The sequence below is a fragment of the Lepisma saccharinum genome, chromosome 11, assembly GCF_977018435.1.
Source record: "Lepisma saccharinum chromosome 11, izLepSacc3.1, whole genome shotgun sequence".
NCBI classification, from domain to species: domain Eukaryota; kingdom Metazoa; phylum Arthropoda; class Insecta; order Zygentoma; family Lepismatidae; genus Lepisma; species Lepisma saccharinum.
Window position 1 is genome coordinate 46,595,653 of NC_139239.1, and position 24,420 is coordinate 46,620,072.

Sequence of the window (24,420 nt, forward strand, 5' to 3'; positions counted from 1 at the left end):
GTGTCTTTTTCCTTCTTTCTACATAAAAATGTTAACCCCATTTCGTGAATACATTTAAAATTTAAAACTATTTTAATGACATTTGTACGTACTACAATAAACTGACGAAGATTGTATTCACTAAAAATCATCGACCAACTGGTTGACAACAGTCATCACTTCCAAACACATTCTCATACGATAAAGAAAGCTGTTAGTGTTTCAAGAGAAACAACCCACGCCTAAACGGAAAGCAGACTACGTGTGGTGGTGAAAAAATGGAATAAAATGTTGTTCGTCGTACAGGTGTTGTTACCTTATTAATAATAATGGCACAGTTATTCCAAACTGATAAAGTTCTCTATAGATGTACATGTGGTTCACTAAGACCTATTTCTAGAATTTATTTCTGTAGACACTGTTTGAAGATAAGATGTGGATATTGTGTTTCTCATGAGGTAAGTAAATATTATTTTTTGGTGCACTTCAACATGTTAATTACCACAGATAATGGATTGTAATACTCAATAAAATAATTATGTATTTCGAAAATGCATATAGTAAGAAGTGTAACAGTTGAGAAACTACAACGATAAACTCAGCATGCGTAAATAATTGACATTTTCTTGCCAATTTCCACGTCTGTTGAGTTTTTTTTTGCCAGTAATGAATTAGGTAGCCTTATGATCCGCAGCAGTGGTAAGAGTAAATTCACTTGTTATTAATATGCAACATACCTAAAGCAATATTAACGATATTAAAGATAATGCAGAGTATCTGTAGGTGGTAACAGTAAATTCGCTCTTTATTTTGTGTTAATAATTTAGCAATTCATCCAATTCAGATCCCAAGTTATTGTTATAGTTTTACATATCAGTAATTACTTCTTACTGTAAAGTCATACTTGATGGTTTTTTTTTACCTTTTTTGCAGGTTGACTCACATTATTGTCCTAATTGTTTAGAAAATATGCCATCAGCAGAAGCCCGCTTAAAGAAAAACAGGTATGGCATGTTTTAGTTATTGAATTTTTTGTCATTATAATTGCCATAGGAATAGGTGGGGTCCACCTCATTTTTTCAGTTGTTCCAGTATGAAATATTGGTACTATTATCGTATGAGGGAAACACCTACGAATCATATATTTCGGACTTCTTTACATTGCTAACGTGTTATTTTCGAATGCAGAACATTTCTTAAGGTGAAATAATGCATTTCTAACTAAGATAATGTCTATTTCTTCTATTTACGAGTACTTACTGTTACTTGTTGTTTCGAATCTGTAACACATTATGGCCGTGATAGCATACGGATTTAGGGGACGTTCTGAGAGTGTTTTGTCGATTTATGCAGTGGTGCAACCTCGTTCACCGGAAAATATCTACTTTCGTGCCCGGATTTGAAATTATGCTAATACGTCGAAAACCATTGACGTTAGCCCCAAAAACCGTAAGGTTAGGTTAGGCAAGCATAGTGAAAGAAAAACATTAAAAATACTCGACACGTGGTTCTAGTGAAAACACGGCGAGGCTGAAACACTGGCTACGGGGTTGTATCATCTTAACACACGGAACATTGCACTCTCATACAGAAAGCAAATGGTGGGAGCAGAAACAGCGTGTCCGACAGAGATTTTTGCAGAAAACAACACGCATTCACATTAAAATAGATCAAATCTATATTCAGGAACTTCCACAACGCTAAAGAAAATGATTTCCGTAAGTACTTTCTCCTGTAAATTTGAAAGAAATTTGAAGATATCCGTTTCCCTCATACGATAATGTTACCGAAATATTTGGCAACATATGTTTATATGTACCTGTCACACCACATCGGAAAACATTCTGGCAATTTTTAATGTATGGTTTTCTGAAGTTGCAAGAGATTTTTTAACAAATCTTAAAAAATGGCAAAAGCATAATTCATCCTTTGACGATTAATTTCTTTTACAAAATCCATACTACAGAACATGTATTAAGATGGTTGTGAAATCTGTGACATTAGCAGTGTTTGATATACAGGGAGGTTATTGCAGCATGCCACCGCAAGAGCGTCTGCCGCTTGCCGGCCCAGTCATGCAACAGGTGCCGGCAAATTGCGTAACAGATAGCCCGTTACACAAACCGCTTGTTTTGTAATGTTTCCACTTTTCACAATTATAGTTACAATTACAACTTAAATAAGCACGTACCTTGTCGTAAGGATGCTGGAAAAGGTGTCCTCTAAAATACAAATATTTCTGGCACTTTATTTTTGACATGTAATCTTTCTTAGACACCGCGAGAGCGTCGGCCGCTTACCGGCCTTGTCATGCATCAGGTGCCGCCAAATTGCGTAACAGATAGTCCGTAACAGAAACCGCTTGTTTTGTAATGTTTCCACTTTTCACAATTACAGTTACAATTACAACCTTATTTCAGACATCTAATCTTTCTTAGACATCTCTACTTTATCCTCGGTTGACAGAAAGGGAAGACAGCATCGCGGCGCATAAAGCAAACCGAAAGTGTAAAATTATATTTAAAACTAATAATAATGATGATCACTAACCTTCTGTGTTATAAATGATGTTGAAAATGACCTCCTTCAACACCAATACATTTCCGGCATCTGCGTATGAAATTCCTCTGAACATCCATAAGCTCCTCAGGTGTGATTCTGGCAATTTCTCTTCTTTTATTTTCTTTTAAATCCTCTATTGTACGCGGGTTATTCTGATACACTTTGTTTTTTAATGTTCCCCATAAATAATAATCACAAGGAGTAAGATCGGGGCTACGAGAGGGCCACAACTCAGTACTGATAATTCTGTCCTCAAAAATCTCGGCAATAAAATTAAGTGATTCATAAGCAGTGTGAGCAGTAGCAGAGTCCTGCTGAAAAAATGACTGCTGGCATTCAATGTCCGTTAATTGTTCAAAAAAAGGTTGTAGTATGTCTCTTCGATACCTTTCACCATTGATAGTACCTTCATAAAAAATAGGCCCTATTATTCTGTGCGCATTCAAACCACACCACACACCAATTTTTGCAGGATGGAGCGGAACTTCATGCACAAGGTCAGGTTTTTCTGCGCTCCAAAAGCGATTGTTTTGTGAAATAACTCGGCCATTCAATTCGAACCAAGCTTCGTCTGAAAATATGATTAATTCTGGATTTACTCTGCCAGCAACAATATTATCCAGCATCCAGTTACAGAATCGAACTCTAGTCGCGTGGTTGCAATTCATGAACCACTGTAATTTTGTAGGGTTTTAATCTAAGTAATTTAGTGGCATTTCGTGCTGAGGATTTTGAAATGCCTGTTTCCTGAGCAAGCCGACGGAGGGATTTTTTTGGAGTATGTTCAAGTCGTTCACCAATTTCGTCTAGCTTTTCTTCCGTAAGAACACGTCGTCTGGAAACACGTTTCTTAGGTTCAAGAGATCCTGTCTCTCGTAATCTTTTAACGAGGTTGTAAACAGTATGTCTGTCCGGAACAGGATTGCCAGGAAATTTTCTTGCGAATCGCCTGACTACTTTTCTGCAAGAGTTCGTTTTCACGTAAGTATCGTACATAAAAACTCTTTGTTCAAGGCTATATTTGTTTGGCGGCATAACTAATGAATGAATAACAAATAACACACGATAAAGCACTAGCACTTTAGCACACCAACTCAATAACACAGTATAAACAACACGAGTACTGATAAACGCAAACCGAAGTGAACACGTCTAAACAACTGGTAGCCGACAGCTGTCGCATTCGCGTAGTATCGAGAGGCTTCTCGCGGCTTACCACTACTCCGATAAGCCGCTGACGCTCTTGCGACATCTGAGGAATTTCGCTTCTAGCGTCGGCTCTATAGACACTGGATGGACCAAATTTTGAGGGAAGCACAACAAAAGACTACTCTATGAGGATATGTAATGCTCCTGCCGCAACTTTGAAAAAAAAAATATGGAAATTACGACGTTCAGAAATTTTGCGTAATTACGGGGAAAATAGAACTTTGGGATTTGGCCCCCGTTTCCCCCTGGACTCACAATTGTCGGAATTTACATAAAATGTTGCTTTTTGTTCATTCTTACATTTAGAATTTAAATTTCTTAAAAAGATGCAGTTGTTGAGCAGTTATAGCCTTTTATATTCAGTTTATCCCATAGTAGCAAAAGGGGAAAAGTGCTTATTTCAAATGGCGCTCTCAGAAAGAAAAACGCACACAGTGTATGATCGCTACTTTACTTCAAAAATATTCACACGTTAAAATTAAGTGACACTGTTAAATAATTCATTTATCTGCGCTTTCGTTTTGCATAATAATGTATACGTAACCTCCCCCCTCGAAAATCTTGGGCACGCCACTGACTCTAGTGTTCAAAAGGATTAATCTTGTGTTATCTGCAAAATAAGAGTCACGGTTTTGTTTATTCGAAGGCAAGACAAGAATGAAAAATTGAATCCTTTATGTTGGATGAGTCATTGCTGTCAGAAGCGATATGGGCAGAAATAAAGTGCCAGAAATATTTGTATTTTAGAGGACACCTTTTCCAGCATCCTTGCGGCAAGGTACGTGCTTATTTAAGTTGTAATTGTAACTATAATTGTGAAAAGTGGAAACATTACAAAACAAGCGGTTTGTGTAACGGGCTATCTGTTACGCAATTTGCCGGCACCTGTTGCATGACTGGGCCGGCAAGCGGCCGACGCTATTGCGGTGGCATGCTGCAATAACCTCCCTGTAGATGAGGTGGTCCAGATGATTAGAACCCATACTGATGTGATCATTCAAAATACTTTTTATTTACTTTGCTATGTGCAGGGTAAAATGTTATTTTTTATATACATAGTGAAATATTTTTGTCTAGTTGTAAAATGCTATGTTGGGTCCAATTTTTCCCATAAAAATGAGGTACTTTTATATTTAGTTTACATTATTCCAATTTACATACACATTTAATCAAACATTGAAGTACAATCCATGGTTGCTACAATCTTCATGTGTTGGTTCTTTGAACACTGCCAAAGTTCTTTACAGCCTTTATTTTTATTTTTTAATTTTTCTTTTAATAAGCGTATCTTGATTTATGAATTGTAATTCATTTTCAAACTTTCAGGTGTGCAAATTGTTTTGACTGCCCCAGTTGTTTGCACACTTTGTCTACAAGAGCCACCACCATTTCAACCCCAAGTCCTGATGATCCCACCAAGATGATACCTCGAAAGGTGTATTACTTGGCTTGTAGCTTCTGCCGCTGGACATCTAGGGATGCAGGGCTTCCGGATCAAACAGTTGGTAAGTTCAGTGGTGATGAGATTTTACTCACTGTTAGTAACATTTGTTGTCAAGGCATGGCCTTCTTGCAGGTTAATCAAGTGCAAACTTCGCATGCAAGTAGTACCCCCTGGATACAAGCTAATGAGTCGCTGGCCTCTGAACCCAGTCAGTAGGTATAACATGTTGTCTCCAATGTGGAAAGTAAGGGGAAAGCCTAGAGATGAAGTAAAGTCGTGTAAAATAAGTGGTGTCTTTAAAAGGTCAGGGATATTTAAATGTAACCTAAAAATGCTTTTAACTTTTAACCTAGTGTTATGGAATGGCACCCTTATTGTCGCTATATATTATCAAGAATTCCAAATTTTTCTTGCTAGTATTGTAACTGGACAGAGTAATCTTGTGCAATATTGGCTTTGTAATCTTCATGCTTTGACTGTTGTCAGAGGCGGATTAAGCTTCCTCGCCGCCCCTTGGCAGAAACTTAAAGTAGTAACTTATTTGCAGTATTTTTACAGGCTAATATAAAAATTAGTGAACATACTGAAATAAGAAACAAAGGATAAAAATCAATAACAAACAATTCATTTTCTGTATGTGCTATACCTAAAATTATGTAATGTATTGAGAAATTAAATTCACCGGTCATAAATGAAGCCACTTCTGCCTCACTTTGGTTGCTGCAAACTCGTGTATAAGTTCTTCAAAGTTGATGTGTCCATCAGTCAAGATGTCTGCTTCGATGTGGAGAATAAATAACTCGTTAAGTCTTTTATTACACATGGTTGAACAGAGTTAAGTCTTCAGTCTTTTTAGGGTCGAAAACTAACGTTCAGCTGAACAGTTTGTTACAGCAGTACACAAAAATATTCTTAATGCAATGTCCACATTTGGAAACACAGACTGCAGCTTTTCTTTCCGTATAAAGGCTAACATTTCTGCTGGCGAGTCACAGATTCCTCTCGTCTTCAGAAGCCCCACAAAATGCACACATTCGTTTGGAAAGGTTGATTCCAGATCAGTTTCATATGCAGCCTGAGGGTTAGCTGTGCGTTCAGAAATGACACAAGAAGAACTTTGCAGAAACTTACTGAAAATCATGAAGTTGTCAGACATTAATTTATAGCTTTCTTTTCTTCTAATTAATTAAGCGTGCAATTTATCAAGAATGGGAAGAAACACCTCAACTTTAAATTTTTCTCTTCCTGTTAGAAGAACTTCATTGTCTCTTACTTCATCGGCTTGAATGTTACGTTTTCTAAACCTTTTATAACTACACTCGTAATCCATATCAGTTTTCTCCATGGATTTTTGTTCATAAGAGTCGAATATGTCATGAAGAGAAGTTATGAAGTTCACAAGTGATTCAAATAAATCATGTACTATTGTTAAATCTATGTTGACACTTTGTAATTTTACGGTGACACTCTGGAATCTCTGCAGTATATCCTTCTAAATAGTGATCATGAAAGCTGTCTCCAGCCTGTTTAGTCAAGAGGGATAAAGCCTCATTTCGAACTAGTGGTTTCTCAAAAGGATCGTCGCTTACATGTGTAAGGGCTTTCATTACACTATCCCAGTTTTCATATATACACGTACAAGCCTCCTCTCGTGCTGACCAACGTGTCTGTGATAAGGATTTCAGTGTTTTGCTTCCTGGATACATGAAAAAAGCAAGTAAGTTCCAGCGTTTTGTTGAACTGGAAAAAGAAATTGTAAATATTTTGAAGCATGGTGAAAAAAGAACATGCTTCCCTAGAACTGCTTGCTGCAATACTTCGGACCAAATTCAAAGAATGAGCTGCGCAGGGCACGTAATATGCTTTAGAATTTATTCCTTTAATTCGAGCCTGTAAACCTGGATATGCCCCCGACATATTGCTGGCATTGTCGTACAATTGACCTCTGCAATTAGTAAGGTCAATAGATTGTCTGGTCAAAATACCTATTACAGCTTCGGCTAGATTTCCAGACTTGTGACCTGGATTTGACAGAAACGAAAAAAACCTTTCAACAGGTTTACCATCTTCTTTCACATATCTTACCACAAAAGCTAACTGATCAGTATGCAAAATATCTGGAGTTGAATCAATAATTATGGAGAAATATTTGCTTTGTTTTATTTCATTAATAATTTCTTTTCTCACTCTACCAGCAATCAGTTCAATAACTTCATCACAAATTGTAGAAGACGAGTAGCTTGTATGACCTTTCCCCGGATTTCCATAACGTTCAACGTGTTCTGCAAGAAATGGATCAAACTCGGCAATAAGCTCTAGAGACATCATGTATTGCTTGTTGTGCAGAGAATGGAATTTTTCTTCGTGACCACGTAAGGGAAGCCGGCGACTTGATAACTTCTTTACGGCAGCAAAAACTCTTCTTAAGACACTGACCCAGTACGTAAGTTCCGTCTGAATATGTGATTGAACATGGTTCTCCAAGGTCCCAACAGCTTTCTGCCTTGTTAAGAGTGCCAACTCGCAGTTTTTGTGTTCTTCAGAACTTTTGTGTGATGCTAGAATATTTGAAATGTTTTTCCAGTCTGAAATGCCGTGATTTGCCCTTGAACAACCTGCATGATGCACAATAAATGGCACCAGTGTTGTATGAATATACCAAATAATTCCGTAAAATTGATTTGCCATTTACAAGTTTACGAAAAAAAAAAAAAAAAAAAAAAAAAACAAGAAAAAAAAACTATTATTTAAAAATCTTGTCTTACCTGCTATGAGTCTTTGCGATTTAGAAAAATCGTTTTCAGCATTCTGATTAATTCCACGTCTTAGAAGAATGTCAATTGTAGACTCATTCAGACACGACTCGGCAGGATCGTCACTAATGAAATTTGCACTCTCACGGTCACAATCAGGAACTCCTACGAACTGAGGGGACACTACCTCAGGTGCACTTTCTTCCTCCACTAAACCCACAATATTTTCGACATTTTGCGTTTCATAAGGTTCACTCGATGTAGCCGCTTCCACTTCAATTTTTGAACTGCTTTCGGAAATCACTTGTTCCTTTCGCCTAAAAAACGTGTCCACTGTACCAAGCTTTTTCTGTAAGGTTGCTTCTCTTTCACGCTTTTCGTTTGCAAGTTTATGATAAGCTGCCCCACTTAACTTTGTTCGCTTCATGCTGCCTGCTGTATAAAAAAAAACAAAAAAAAAACACCAAATTGCAAATGCACTACCAATAAACTGAATGCACCAGACAGAGAATACAGTAAGACAAAAACTAGTTGCTGTCCACGTGAAAGCTGCACTCACTTATCAGAAGTGTTTATTTTTTTTAACACTGGCATTGTTACAGATGTGAGTTTCAAACAATCAGTCTTCTTTCCTACCTGGCCATTAACAAACGCTTAGTGGAAGATCGAGGGGTATGTATTTACAAAAACAAACCAACAAAGGCTGGGCGGCTTGCATTGTCGTTGTAAGCGATAAAAGCCACAGCACGGGTTAAAAACAAATTGATTGGCGCCTGAAGGAGGCAGAGCAGACGAAACATTTCTTGATAACACATAAATCCGATACATCAAGGTTTATTTCTATGAAGAAAAAGTGTTGCAAACAGTTGATTTGAAACATTGGTTTCATAGGTCTAAATTGTCACTGTGAACGTAAGACACTTTTGTTCTTGATATTCTGGAAAAAAGATTTGCCGCCCGTAGGCATGTGCCTAGTGGGCCTATTTGGTAATCCGCCACTGACTGTGGTATATTATTCCTGTTATAATGTCTCGTATCTGAGCTTATTTTTGAAAAAGTCCAAACAGTATCGCTACATAGTATATTAGTTCACCTACAATGTGTGTACTGTAACTATTCTAAAAACTCTTTATAGCTTTGAGAGTTTTTTTTTTAATCAGAGCAAAAACCATGATATGAAAAAGATTAGAGTTGCTCAGCTAAAGTGGAAGGTGGGAATCAATTAAAATTAAGATAAAATTTAAGTATCCCTGAAACGTATTTCTTCAATTTTACAGGAGAAAGTACTTACCGAACTGACTTTCCGTACACTTTTGAAAAGTCGTGAAAGTGTTTTTTCCCCATTGCTTAACTTATTTCGCCGGTAAATCATGTATTTTTGAAGATTAATGTCTCTCCAATGCATGAAAGCTGTTGCCTCTATGTCCTTCCACTACGTGAATAAAATGTTGCGTGCGTTTGGTGATGTAACCCCCGGTCAGTGTTTCCACCACACCGTTGTTCTCCAAGAACATGACAATTTTAACTATGTTTGCCTAACCAAACCTAACCTAACCTTGCTGTTCATGGTTCGTGGGGCTATTTATAAATGGTTCGTGGGCTATCCATGAATGGTTCGTGGGGCTATTTATGAATGGTTCATGGGGCTATCCGTGTATGGTTCGTGGGGTTTTCGAACCTGCAAAAAAATACAAAATCAGTGACACGAAAGTAGGTATTTTTCGATGAAGAAGGTTGCAACACTGCATAACCACTGATCATCGACAACGCTAGTCAAAATTTCTCCGCCATATTGTGTGTAACGCAAGCGAAAACAAACAAACAAAAATTACTCGATATGTCAAAAATTGAGATTACGTGTAAAAAACGAAATGGCACCAAGAATCCTTAGGAATGCAGAATATGTAAGTACCAATGTGAAAAAGAAGAAAATAAAGGAATTTCAGATGTTTCGGGGATACTTAACATTTAATAAAATTAATGTTAGGCAAACCATCTGAGCACTCCATCATGATGCACTTTTGGTGAAGGATTTTTCCCAACAAGAGTTCCAATTTTATCTAAGCTCAGCCAAAGTATTGCATAGGCAATATTTTTTTCCTCCTTACAATGTATGACTTGCTAGTTTCAGCTTTCTCAGGTGAATTGAGTTATGATGGTTCTCTACTTTTGAAAGTTTCTGACAAAATAATATGTTTTTAATTTAAGCTACTGGTGGTTGGCCTGATCGTGACAATCCCCATGCACCACGCATAAGTTCCTTGCTGGACCACTACAAGATCATAGCGCAGAGGGAAAAGCAGGAGCGAGAGAGGAAGAAATTCACGCCCCGAAGGAGTTACTTGCACTACCCTGTAAGTATTGGACCTCAGTATTGTGAAGTATTAGTTCTCAAAGATTTACGCCAGAATTAATCAATTTTTCATGATTTGCATAACTCACAGGATAATTTATACCTCAGAAAGTAGGGATTTGACGAAGCTGAAAATTTACCGATGCAGATGTACTCACCAATAATTTTTGGGACCGATACCGATGCTGATATTTAACCGATTCAGATACATAAGATTATTCAACAGAAATGGGATGTTATTTTCAGCATGACAAAAATAAATTTGCTATGTATATTTCTATTGGATACATTTGCATCTAAAAAAAATGGTTACGTGAATAGTAGCCGTGGTGGCTCAGTCGGTAACGCGTCTGACTACCATGCTCAAGGTCCCGGGTTCGATCCCCGGCCGGTTCAAATCCGGGAACTTTTCTAATGGTGAAAGCGGCCCCGGCGCCCACCCAGCGTCGAATAACATGGGTACCTGGGGGAAACCCTGGGGGGTAAAGGCGTTAAGGGGCGTGATGCTGATCACATCACCCCCACTCACGACCGGATCAAGAAAGTGTGGGGCGTTACCCCCACACCCCCTATACGCCTTCATGGCGTGGTGCTATGCACAGGGGAACACTTTACCTTTTTTTTTTTTAATTTTCAATAAATCTTACAAAATTAAAATATAAAACTTATTAGAAGGTATTATCTAGTATTATCTGTACCGGTTTAAATATCAGATTTTTGCTGATGCCAATATATCAATTTCTGCCGATTTTGATAAATCTGTAATCGGCTTCGGCACATCCCTATCAGAAAGTATCATGTAAATAAACTCTAATTTCGTGATTAAAAGTTTATTTTTCATTTCATGCACCTAACACCTTTCAAAAACATGAAAAATGAACATTACAGTGTGTTATTTCACATTTTGAGATTTTATCAAAAACGAAACATGCATGCCTCTATTTATTTATTTATTTATTTAATTGAAACACAACAGGCACATGCCCAATTACAGTGTCCAATATGGGATGACACCATTACATAACTAAGAAAACCAACAAGAAATATGAATGACGTAATATATATTTTACGTTTAATAACAATTGTAAAAATAATTTAATTATTAGATTATAGAGACAAAGGAAACACAGATGTAATACAATAAAAATGGATATAATCTTACAAGCCAAATGAAAACCAAAATTTTATGAACAAAACATACAATAATTCAGTGAATAGATCTAAAGTTACAATTACATTTAAATAGGTCTATGTTTGGGTTATTCTTAAAAACTGAATTAAATAACCTGCACCTTCTCCTCATGGGTTCAGCTTCGGCCATTTTGGTTCTTCCAAGGGGGACTTGAAAGAGGTCCGTTCTGGGCCTTAACATACAGTTTGGTATGTAAAAATTTAGATTCTACAGTAAATTAAAAGAATCTATTTTGCCATTAGTAAGTTTGGAGAAAAAAGTTAATTGACTTGTTTGCCTCCTTTCGTCGAGTTACAAAATATTAAAGATTTCGCGTAATATGTTGCTAGGAGTGAGTTTTGGATATGTACCATCAAGTTTAAATAGTAGATATCAGAGAAATTTCTTTTGAAGCTTCTCTAATTTTGCAATATCTTTCTTGCATTGCGGGTTCCAAACAAGAGAAGCATATTCAAGTTTAGATCTGATGAGTGTATAATACAGCAAGAGAAATGTTTCCTTTTTTCTAAATTGGTTACCCATTCTCATTATAAATCCCAAATTTCTGTGAGCTTCACTTCGAAGGCAGGCAATGTGTGGTTGGAATGTTAACTTTTGGTCAAGAATGACCCCTAGGTCAGTAACAATATTCTCACTTTGTACTAACATGTTAGAAATAGTGTATGAATGTTGAATAGGGTGTCTGTTATGGGTGAATGGTACAAGTTTACATTTCTTTAAGTTCTGGCTGACTTTATTAATTTCACACCACCGAAGCAAGTTATCCAGCTCTTCTTGTAATATTGTACAGTCATCAGAGTTTACGATATTTTTATATATATTAACATCATCAGCAAAGATTAATGTTTCAGATTTTGTGAGTAGCTCTGGCTAATCGTTGATCTGCAGCCTTGATACATTACCTATTGTCGGAGAATCTGCAGGTAGGAAGAAAGAACATTATGGATTGGAGAAGGGAAAGTATCTCTCCTCTCTCCCTTTCTTCCTGGTCTTAATAAGATTTGGGGAGAACAAAGGACAAATCAAATGCAGTAATCTGAGATACATGTCAGTTAAGGGTTGAAATTAAAGTGGCCTATCGTCAGCTGACAGTTTTGAATTTTTACCGTAGCCATGTCTACTAAAAAAAAAATCATTGGTTACAAGTTCCTTCATATTTCTCTGCAGGACAAATTTGGATTGACAGCTGTGATTGCACGCAAGCGAGCAGGCCTGCCTCCCCTAGGGATTTCTCTGAAGGATGAGTCGGGGATTCCCCCGGAGCTTGTTCCTTCAGAGGCTACGGAAGAAGTGGAGCAGCTGCCAGAGGATGTGTTTGAAAAACCGGTCAATCTAAATGCAGGTGAGGAACCATTGGGTTGATTTGTTGCTTTCTGAAGTAAGTGAACAGTTTGCGATGGGTTAACTAATTGTTAGTTATTGGCAGTGATCAGAACGCTACATTTTAAAAGTAGCTTTGCTACAGCTACAGCTACTCTTCCAAAATGTAGCTTCGCTACAGCTACAGCTACATTTTCCAAAAAGTAGCTCGCTACGCTACTCCTGTTCGCTACTTTGCTACTTCTTGCGCTACTTCTGCATAAAAAAAAAGAAAACAACCATATGGGTATTAAAAAAATCCCCTTCTACTGGTAAATAGATTCTGTTATTTATTATCATGATTCCAGTCATTCGATAATGTTGATAGCAATGTTACTTCTGTTACTTATTTTTACTATAGTTTTTGAGAATACCATACCTATGCAAGTGGCATTTCAATTCAAATTTGATATATGGATATTGCAATTAGGATGTTACCCAAATTAATTATTACAACTATACACAAATAAAATTTGGTAGGATTACGTATTTATATTCACATCAACATATTTTCCTTGAGAATAAATATTTCATATTTATAGACTGATATAAAGTCAGCATTTTGAATGAAAAGTACCTGGAGCCCTTCGACTACAAAAGGGCCCCAGGTTCGATACCCAGCGGAGGCACATAGTGGTTAGGATCTTGTCTCGATCAGCTTATCTATGCATAAAATGGACTCAAATACAAAAACTAGGAAAGATGCCAAGCTGGGAGGATGAGATCCTCCTGCTCCTCCATTCCCCACACTGCTCATCATTCTTCATTCTTCCTCGTTCTCACAATTAGCCGAAAGTGGCAGAAAGCTACTATAGATAAGAGAATAATTAAGTAAACCATTCATCCTCATTGTCATGATTGGGAGAAGTGGAAGATTAGTTGAGGAGGTATGCAGAAGAGGACAAATGGTTGATGGATTATATCAAAGCATTCGAAGATTAATATGGAACATTGATGTACCTGTGAAATTCAAGAAGGTAGTATACAACACATACTATGTGCCAATAATTACGTATGGAGCAGAGACTTGGACAATGACAGAGAGAGACAAAGTAAAGATGCAGGCAGTGGAGATTAAATTTTTAAGGAGTCTTTTGAGGAAGACGAGAAGGGATAGAATAAGAAATGAGGAGATCCGACAGACAGTGGGTGTTAGTGAAGCTTCAGGACAGAATAGATCAGGCACAGGTGAGATGGTTCGGACACATGAAGAGGGTGGATACAGAAAGACTACCAGTAAGAGCTTAAAATGCACAAGGAGTGGGAATAAGGCCAAGGGAGAGACCAAGATGTCGGTGGAAAGAGCAGATCGTGGAGAGTGTTAGGAGAAGACGATAAGATTGGAACACCTTGAAAAGAGAGGAGTGGTGGAAGACCAGGAAAAAATGGAGAGGCTTGACTTCTATGGCGACCCAGCCAGAGGCAGGAAACGGCGAAGGATGATGATGTCATGATTAGCAAAAGTTACAGAAAAGTGACGCAAAAGTAGGAGAAATACATAAATTTAAAAACGATGTCGTTTCTGCAGGAAAGTCAATGACTCTTACATACTTTTTGCAATACTATGAAATTATTGAGGAAACTGTCGTGTAAACCTGAGTGTTCTAAACGTATTGTAATTTTAAAATTTGTGAACAAATACTATCGCGAAAATAATTGTAATTCCAGAAACTCTATCATTCTTGTAACAATAATTTCTTGCTGGTGAGATCCTATATACTGACGATGATCAATGCTGTTAACGTACTGAGCCATTTATTACTGGCACTATTCCCTTGTCAGTGGAGAATTCATCGCTCGTTTTTGCACTGCAAGTTCTGTCTTACACAGCAATTAATGACATTTTGGCGTCTCTTATGCCATGAATATCCACAGGATTTGTTCCGGGGGTGATGAAAACGAGGCACTTTTTTCGAGCTGCTAGCAGGAATATATTCATATATGTCAGTTAGTTATCTGGATATCTGAATTATTCAGATACTAATTAAATAAATTACGCAGATATATATATATAATCTACAATCTAGATAATCTGTATCTCCATGTAATAGACTGTCTTTATGAACCTCCTGCAAAATTAAGGGTTATTGTTGATTTTTTCTGACGCTGTTGCCACATTCAAAATTCACCTCAAAATGCTGAGAAAAAATGTAGCTGTAGCGAAATTTTCGCTACAACTACAGGAATTTTGTAGCTTCGCTACCGCTACAACTACAATTTTCTAAATGTAGCGTCGCTACAGCTACAGCTACAAATTTTGTAGCTAGCTACAGTAGCGACGCTACAAGTAGCTCGCTACTTCTGACCACTGGTTATTGGTAGCTGAATAATTGGGGTAAGGTGGATAAAAGTTTAAAATGAAATATCCATTTAAATTTCATCTCAGATACCCCCAGATGTTTGTGAGGTATTCAGCAAAATTTGTAATTTTCATTATTTCTGCAGCAAAACTGTGTGGCAAAAGCAGATTTCATGATTAAGTGACAGCTATTGTAATGTTCTGATTTTCACATGAGTGTATGTGTGAACATACGTATATTACATGTAAAAAAGCCAACTTTCAAATTCAATACTGCACATGGCACAGTGGTTTGGATCCCACTTTCAAATGTAGGTCCAGTCCTGATTAGCCTTTCTGTGCATAAAGTGGACTTAAAACAACAAAATCAATCATAACAATCAATCAAATTTAATACCATATGAAAATAGCATTATTTGTACATTGTTGTAATCTCTCATTTTCTATGCTTTATATCAGTAAATTGTATATTGAGATCTTCATTGGCAAAAAATTCATATGTGGCAGATGTCTCCAACTGAGACAAAACATCTGTTATTTGTTGGTCAGAAATTACTTCACGAACTGTATCAGAAAATGCATGGTGATGTTTTTCAACTTACAGGCACAATCTAATTTTAGATGTTGATAAAATGTTATAATGATGCTTGCACATTGAATGGAGAAACATGTCTATCTTGAGGAATGTGGAGCACATAGTCACTGGTTCTGAAATTGCATTTTCCAGAGACCACTCTTGTACAGAGCCTTTCCCAGCCAGACCTACAACCATCTTCCATTGGAGAGTTATTCCCAGCTCATAAGCATCTCCTCATCAAACGATCACAGCGATGCAGGTCTTGTGAGCATAATTTGAGTAAGCCGGAATACAACCCAACTTCTATCAAATTTAAAATTCAACTGGCTGCTTAGTAAGTAATTTCCTCCTATAATCTATTGCATTAAAAAATCAATGTTAAAATGCCTAATTATAATTCATTCACCAGGAAATGAAATTTTCCTTAATATGAAAATTGATTGTGAAGATTATTTAAATAAAGGATAAGAAATATAATTTTTATATTGTATTTTATTAATTTACTTAGCTTATCTACTTCTAAATTTATCATGAAAATGAGAAGGTAACATGAAATGAAGGAAAGGAATAAACTCCATTTTTCTTCTAGTAGGACAAACTTCTATTTTACTTTTGGGCAATGACTGGATCAAAATATATTTGACTATTGAGTTTGGGAGCGCAGTCTATAGACTTGTAACTTGTATGATTTCTCTTTGTTCAACTGAAACACATATTTTCCTAATTAATATTATGTGATGCTCAAAATGTAGGACATGTCAAGGAAAATCCAGACGTCTGGTAACAGCCATGAAGGTAACTCCAGAATCCAAACTCTGGCCGTGTAACATATTTTGTAATTTTATCTATCTTTGAAACAAATTGATAACAATAAATATTTAGGTTTTTGTATTATGATCATGTTGAAAAAGGTTCAAGGACATCACATGTTCTTATCCACAAAAGGAAATTTTCAGAACTATGTAGGTAAGTTTTCTTTTCCTTTCCGTATTTGCTTTATCATTAAAACTGCATTATTGTTGTTGTAATTTATCCTTTACTTCTAGTATTCCTTTATCAGACTATTTTGTAAATTTCATGTCTGCAGTAATAAAATAATAATGCAGTGTGTTTCGGAGGAAATATATATACCCCAATGGTGGAAATTTGAGCAATTTTTTTCTTTCAGAACGTTATAGAAGTGCTCATTTTATTTATAATATAATTTAGTGGTGAAGTGCCCAGTAAGAGGTGGATAAAACTCATGAATTTTTCTTTTAGTAATTGTTTTTATACTTTACCATACATTTGTGTGATTGGTGTTCCCCCCGGAATCTGGGCCACCCTGAGCTTTCATTGCAATTATCTTCAAAGACGTGTTATACATTAGTGTTAATAAATGTTGTTTTGAATTGATCAGGCAGGACATAAACTCTGATCTAACATGACTGATTATCTGAAATTTTGCCATCGAACTTTAGGTTAGAAATTTCAGTGAAGTGCTCTTATTTTAAATCTGTGCATTTATTAATGGAGATTTTGCAGCTTCTTGTAGTTTAATTTGTACGTGTCCATCTTGTTCCTCAGCTACCACGTTCCTGAAGTTAGAATCTTGACATGCGAACCACTGTATGCTGGAAAGGAGAGCCATTTGATTCTAAAACTGTGTAACCCCACCCAGCATCAAACAACAGTTCAGTTCATGCGCCTCCCCACTCCTGAAGAGGATGCAGAAGAAAGGCAACAGGAAAAAGAAGAGAAGAAGAAATTGGCTGAAAGAAGAGAAGCTGAGGTAGGTTTTATGTAATGGTAGATTTGTTTCAGCAATGTTCTACCTATATTTCTAAATACCCACAGAGGTCTAAGTTGTGAGAACTGGGGTAGAGTATTGCTATGGAGAGGCCGAAGACTTAAATTTGATCTCTGATTGAACCATTAGTTGATACGTGGTACAAGTGACAGTAATTTTTCTTGTATGTACATATTGCTTGCATTGTACATTGTACTTCTCTTGCAAAAATTAGTTTATGTACTTGCAAGAACCATAAACTGCAAGAGAAATAAGTAACAGTTTGTTACAAGCTATTGTTTAAATTTCAAATTTAAACTGTCAATAAATTTTTCTGGCATTGGCCAGCATTTTATATTTTCACATCCCAAAAGAATACCAATGTAAAATTTCTAATATGGATAGAGCTAGGATTTTAATGACCTAAATGTAACAAAATATATCCCTAATAACAATATACATTTCTAATTAATAAATTGTCTTCTTATACTGGGTGTATCGGAATTCTCATTACAGACTTTGAGGGCTTGTAGTGGGGACCAAAACAGTTAAGTTTTGCATATCCGGAAACTTACAGTTTCCCTGCTACAAGCAAAACACCACCACAACACACGTTGAACTCTCCCACTTCTGCTGCTTACTGTATGTTGTTTTTGCAGCGTCCACTTCAAGAAGGGCTCGATGTGATGACCATTGACTTAAACACAAAGACCGTACCTACATATCATGTTCTGGTACACAGGATCATCAACACCTGCTAGTCCAACATCCACCACTGCCATAACACACGCCAGCAGGTCTTCTTCGGATTTCACCGGGGTCTCGTAAATCAGGCTCTTCATGTGTTCCCACATGAAATAATTGAGCGGAGACAAGTCTGGCGAACATGCAGGCCAAGGATTTGGGCCACCACGACCTATCCACTTGCACCCAAATCGTTGATCCAGATGACCTCGGACCTGAAGAGAAAGATGAGCTGGTGTTCCATAGTGCTGAAACCACATGTCTTGACGAATGTTCAGTGGCACATTTTCCAAGAGCTCATGCAGTTTGTGTTGAATAAAAATCAAATACACGCCACCCATGAGAGTAGGTGGAAGAAGGTATGACCCAATAACATGTCCATCCAGAAACCCTGCCCACATGTTGATACCATATCATTCCTAAAAGCCATGGTGGCATGTAGCATTCGGGTTTGCATCAGCTCAAACATGGCTGTTGCTGGAATTGAACACACCTTCCCTGGTGAACTTGGCTTCATCAGTGAAGAGTATCCGCCGTGGAAAGTCGGCCTCATTAACACAATGGTACAAGGACCACCTGCAGAAGTTTGCTCGTGGTGCAAAATCCTCTGGATGCATTGCATGTACCTTCTGGGGGATGGTACGAGTGTAGCTGCTGCTCATACAAAACACGCAAGACAGTGCTGTGATCCACAGTGAGTCTACTCGCTATATTGTGGGTACTCATCGTCGCGTCCTCTTCCACTACATGGAGCCTCTTCAAACTCGGGGGTGCGGAGCCGCAGTGGAGCACCACAGTCGGACCTGTTGGCTGTGGATGTACCTTTCTCCACAAGCCGCTGGTAAACCTTGGCAAAGAGGCTGCGCGAAGGTGTCTGGCAGTGTGGAAAATGCTCCTCATACATTTGACGAGCAGCCCTCCCAGTACACCGAGCTTCACCGTACAATAATATCATATTGGCATATCCCTAAACATGTAGTCAACCATGTTCAACAGCAACACATGGCCAATGAAGTACAGCTCGATGCCACAAACACTGAAATGATCGGTGCTTCTCCGGGCACCTCACAAAGTACACTGAATGGCATGCAAACAGACCTGCAATGATGATGGTCAAATTGGAAACTTTTAACAAAACCTGCAGTGTAGCGGACACATGGCATGAGGTGATCAGTGAATGACGTATGTATACCCTGGTCATTAGCGCCGAAAATGCAGGAGAGTTCAACGTGTGTTGTGGTGGTGTTTGGCTTGTAGCGGAGAAACTGTACGTTTCCGGACACGAGTTCCTATGCAAAACTTAACTGTTTTGGTCCCCACTACAAGCTCTCAAAGTCTGTAATGGGAATTTAGATACACCCTGTATAACTTACTCCATGTGATGAACTATACAAGTAAGTACAACCAGAAGAGATACAAGTGAAAGTATGTAAGTCTATTTAATTTATTCCAATACATCCTGGGATATTATCATATACTTCATGCTAGATCATTTTCCAAACCCTGAATTGTGATGTACAATGACTACATTGTGCAAGTTTTAAAGTGTAAATTTGAGCCTATTGTCAATTGACAAAGCTTTGAACCTAGAAATGCTTTGGTCTACTTCAATTAACACAAGATGAAGAAATTTAATCCACTTCTGCAATAGCTAAATGAATAAAGAAAGAAGTCCATTATATAGTGGGACCACAAGCAAAAAAGTCTGTGCAGACCTGCGACTCCTGTGCACCGTACTCCCGCGTGGAGGGGGAGGTGCATGGAGACTTTTTGCCAAAGCTTCTTTTGTATGTGGTCGCTCTATACCTTCAAAATAGACACAATATGCTGAGTTTGACCAAAAATTGTTAAAATATCCTCAAATATTTAGAAAGGCCAAACAGCCATGATTTTGAGTTTGCCTTAAACAAGAATAAGTATTATAAACAAAAAACTTGAATTATAACATAAATTTCAGAAGCATATAATGAAATGGTAGAATTTTGCACTCTGTCATGGGGTAGTTCTCTGAATTCTTCGTGAAAAACTAATATACCTTTATTGACTAAAGAACTAATTAATTTACCTATACCTCAAATCTATATATAAAAATATGCTTACAGAGATCTGCAGGCCGTGATGATGTTAGCTTGTTGCTGCCTTCTCTTAGCCGTCAACTGTCGACATCTGAAGACCCAAAGCCAGTGGATTTGAAGTTGACTGGTGACTTGAAATTCCCTGATACTATTGTGGTTCTTCCCCCACGTGATGATGCTGCTGAGTATGACGACTCAGGAGATACATACAACTTCCAAGATGATCCACAGTATGTTCTTTTTCATTTGTTCAAATATACCTAGTTATTGATTTAGCAGATCATACGTAGTTCTACATTTTAAAATAATTGTCGTAATGTTAAAGGACAGGAAGAACAGTTTTTGTCCAGCTAGATGTGAAACCCTATACTACTCCTCCACCACCAACCATTCCCTACGGTGAACTGGAGAAAGGGAGGTCTGTGTTCTGGGTTCGTAGGAGGAGGAAAAGTTAGCATTATGCTTATTGGAGTATTATTGTATTTGTTATATTGGGAATATCAAACTTCAGATGAGTCACAGAAAAACACATGAACAGAAAGAGGACAGGTCAGGTTAAAAAAAATTGATTGGCAGGCGGAAAAGTCGAAACTTCCATTTGATTAACTGTAACTTTATGTTGAAGTTGTTGCATTTTTTTTCTCCATGATGAAAACTTAGGTTTCTGAAAATTCTTACTCCTCATATTTTTCAAACATCGTATTTAGCTTAATAATCAACTTAGGGAACGTTTCCGCTTGCAACATGGGGAGAAATTCATGCTCTCTTGTTCACCATTTTTTTTTAGTAGCAGTGGCCATTCCGACGATATTGAAATAAATGCACACAATAACCCATGGGCCATGGCACAACAGCCTTTGAGGGCCAGGACCTATTTACGAACTACCGGCATCACTCCCACATACCTCAGTCGAGGTGGGCAATCATCCAACCAGTTAATGGGTGATGTGTGGTCAGCACAAGCACCCGGTCGCCGTTGTAAGTTTTCATGACAAGAGTGGTTGGCCACTGGTCCCATATGCTGGCTGAAATCTCAGGAGAAAAGTTGTTACGATTCCTTTCCCCCCCAAACACATGCACATTCCTGTCCTTTGCAAATGCATGAAATCGCATCATGAAAGCAGGTAGATTCACATTATGCAGAAAATCAGGTGGTATTTATTTCCTTTTGCTACTTTATGTGTGTGTAATATAAAAAAATAGAATGAAATGAGACACCTGACAGGCTGCAAAAAATTTAAGATTTCCAACTAATGTCTGGTTAGTGTTTCCTATTTGCTTCTCATTTCTTTTTATCTTAGTGCTTCTACCCTCTGTGTGTGTGTGTAATAAAGCCTCCCCGATGGTGTTGTGGTAACATCATCGCATTCTAATCAAGGGGTCCAATACCTGGTGGAGGCACACAGCGTTGCGGATCCCACTTTAAACTGTAGCTTCAGTTCCGATTAGCCTATTTGTGCATAAAGTAGACTTAAAAACAATATATATATATATATATATATATATATATCTATAATACATTTTTCTATCAATATATATTATCGTCTTTAGGGTGGTCGTGTGGCGAAAAGCAAACAAGGCGGCTGTGAAGTTGACAGTCACTCCCCCACAAGCAACTGAAGAAGTCCGAGTGGGTTGCCTTATGAAATATGGATATGTTAACACGATGGCAACGCTGGAGCAGAAGGAGCCCCAGAAAGTAACTTTAGGTGTAAAGTTGTTTCTAAAGCTTGGGAAAACTCTAGGGGAATCAAAGTAACATTTGTTTTCCTGCTGCCTGTTTGCATTGGTGAAGGCTGTGTGCAAACAGCAATCAAAACAACGAAGATTGGTTGCTGTTGCAAACTTCATTATTTTTCGTAACTTATTAATATTTATATTAAAACATGCACCATGCTTCTGCCTTATAATTATGAAAGTTGTTTTTTTTTTCAAATGGATTTCATAATCTTCATCAATGTTTATTATACGATATTTTTATTGCACATTTATATCGTATATTTTTGTTGCACATTGTTTGGTTTTATATCAGATGGTTTATATCACTCAATTGTGTTGAGTCATGTCTTGTACGAGGTTGGAATCTGACTTGTAGAAAATAAATAATCCACAGGCACGACTTGAATTTTTAGATTATAATGAGTTAATAAACTGTAAGGGCTGTATCTGATTCAATATTTAAAAAAGAGGATGGAAAAAATCTGTAAATACATATTGTGAAGAGCAAATTTACACATCAAATAGTGTCTCTTCTGTGGTTTCATTCTTTATATTTTGAGATTTCACTATCACAAGTGTGCATCCATTTCAAGAGCTGCAAATACTGTATAATAGGTGTACTTCAGCAAAATCTAAAAACTTAATGGCCATGCAATCAAGGTTTCCCCAGTCCCCGTTTTGAATTGTGGGTCTAGTCCCAATTAACCTATCCGAGCATCAAGTGTATTTAAACCAAACTTTGACACTTCAAAAAGCATAACAAACCCTTATTTAGGAGCACGGATATTAAACAGATGCATTGTTGCATTTGTTTTAATTTTTTTTTCTTTACCTCACTATTTCTTTCTTTATCTTCACAAGAAAATAAAGAATTATATCACAAGAGAAACATCAATTGATATATAAATTCATTCTTGACAAAAAATAGTACTTTGATAATACAGAGATTTAAAAAAACAACTTTGTAAACAATTGTTTGTTAATATCTATTTAAACAAGTTTCATCACATACAAATACGTACCTGTAGATATTGTTAATTTTACTCTATATTTGGTGAGCAGAATTATCACTTATTTAAGATGGGATGAGGACTCTTTAGTCATTCTTCGTACATAATTGGAATTGACATCGTGTTGTGTTAGGCATGGGACATCGTGCTGCAGCTACATACATTGAATTCTTTGGAGTGAAGATGAAAATTTTTTATATCTGAAGTCTACAAAAAAACTCTGAAAATCGAAGCAAATGCACCAGAAAATACAGGGTTATTCAAAGTGATAGTCATACATAGTAAGTACACATGGGGGACAAAATAATAGGAACACCTGTGAAATTAGAGAAAATCTTTATTAATATGGGGTTGGACCACCCTGTGACTGAACTACACTTTGTATGTGACGTGGGATGGACGCATAGAGGTCATGCATAATGTTTAAGGTAATATGGAGCCATTCTTCCTCCAGAGCAGTCTCCAATTCCGAAACTGTGGCTGGAGGCGGACTTTGAGCACACAGTTTGGACTCCAAATATCCCCACAAATTTTCAAACCCCTAGGTTTGAGTATCACAGAGAGCAATGTCAGTGTAATTTTAGTTTGTTTATTTAGTACATACTATAGTTCAGTACTTATATATATGAACTATGCATCCAGTGGATCTGCATGTGCTCCATCGTGCTGCACACACAGATGTATGTGTCTCCATGTTCTCTTTGACATGTTGCGGAGCATCTGAGGAGTTACCTTTCGAAAGGCTTCCTCCACACTTTCGTGCAATTCTTCATCTCTCCTGTACCGACGATGAGAGACATGTGACTTGATTATTTCCCACAATGAGTTATGTGGTGTTGAAAGGTCCAGGCTTGGTGGGGTCCATTTCAATTGGGATGGAGATGTTGGAGAACCATGCCCAATCCAGCAGCCTGGAAATTGTTCATTAACCTTTTGCCGCCCAAGCATCTCGAACGAGATACCCAAAAGTAACCCTCGCGAAACCAAGCGTCTCGATCGAGATGCTGTCTCAAGGTCGTAGTTTTTACGTTATAACTTTTCTATTTTTGGCTAGAATTTCGATTTTATTTTTTTATATTGTTCCTAACAGAAATGGTTTTTTGCATTTTTTTTCATGAAAATGGAGGGGGAAAGGCGGGAAAAGGGACTTCTCTTTTGTGTCTCGTTTCAAGGTCATTTTTTTGCCGACAAAGGAAGACCGCCTTTGTTGTTATAAAGCAATGCTTTTCACTCCCTCCTGCTAAGTGCATTCGAAGGAAGCTTGTTTATCAGTATCCGATGTCAAAATGAAAGTTTTCCGTGAGGGTGCAAGCAGGGGAGGGGGAGGGGGGAGACTGGTTGTTGAATCTGCGTTGTGAGAATGGAATTTCGAAGCAC

At 37.5% G+C, this 24,420-nt stretch overlaps 1 protein-coding gene across 1 annotated transcript; it reads left to right on the forward strand.

Annotated features, from left to right (window-relative positions):
- Positions 1–201: 201 nt before the first annotated feature.
- On the forward strand, positions 202–22,430 carry DCTN4-p62 (dynactin subunit 4). The gene is made up of 9 exons (XM_083131026.1): positions 202–437; positions 913–983; positions 5,077–5,255; positions 10,156–10,301; positions 12,660–12,834; positions 15,878–16,061; positions 17,294–17,498; positions 20,342–20,544; positions 21,866–22,430. The coding sequence occupies exons 1-9, from the start codon at positions 309–311 to the stop codon at positions 22,071–22,073; spliced, it is 1,500 nt and encodes a 499-aa protein (XP_082987152.1). The 5' UTR covers positions 202–308; the 3' UTR covers positions 22,074–22,430.
- Positions 22,431–24,420: the final 1,990 nt, after the last annotated feature.

Bases quoted from the DNA above. Each gene is read 5' to 3' on its own strand.
- DCTN4-p62 (XM_083131026.1), top strand. From the start codon at position 309: ATGGCACAGTTATTCCAAACTGATAAAGTTCTCTATAGATGTACATGT. The intron at 5,256-10,155 runs GTAAGTTCAGTG...TTTTAATTTAAG, and splicing joins GCTTCCGGATCAAACAGTTG to CTACTGGTGGTTGGCCTGAT. The intron at 16,062-17,293 runs GTAAGTAATTTC...CTTGTTCCTCAG, and splicing joins AAAATTCAACTGGCTGCTTA to CTACCACGTTCCTGAAGTTA.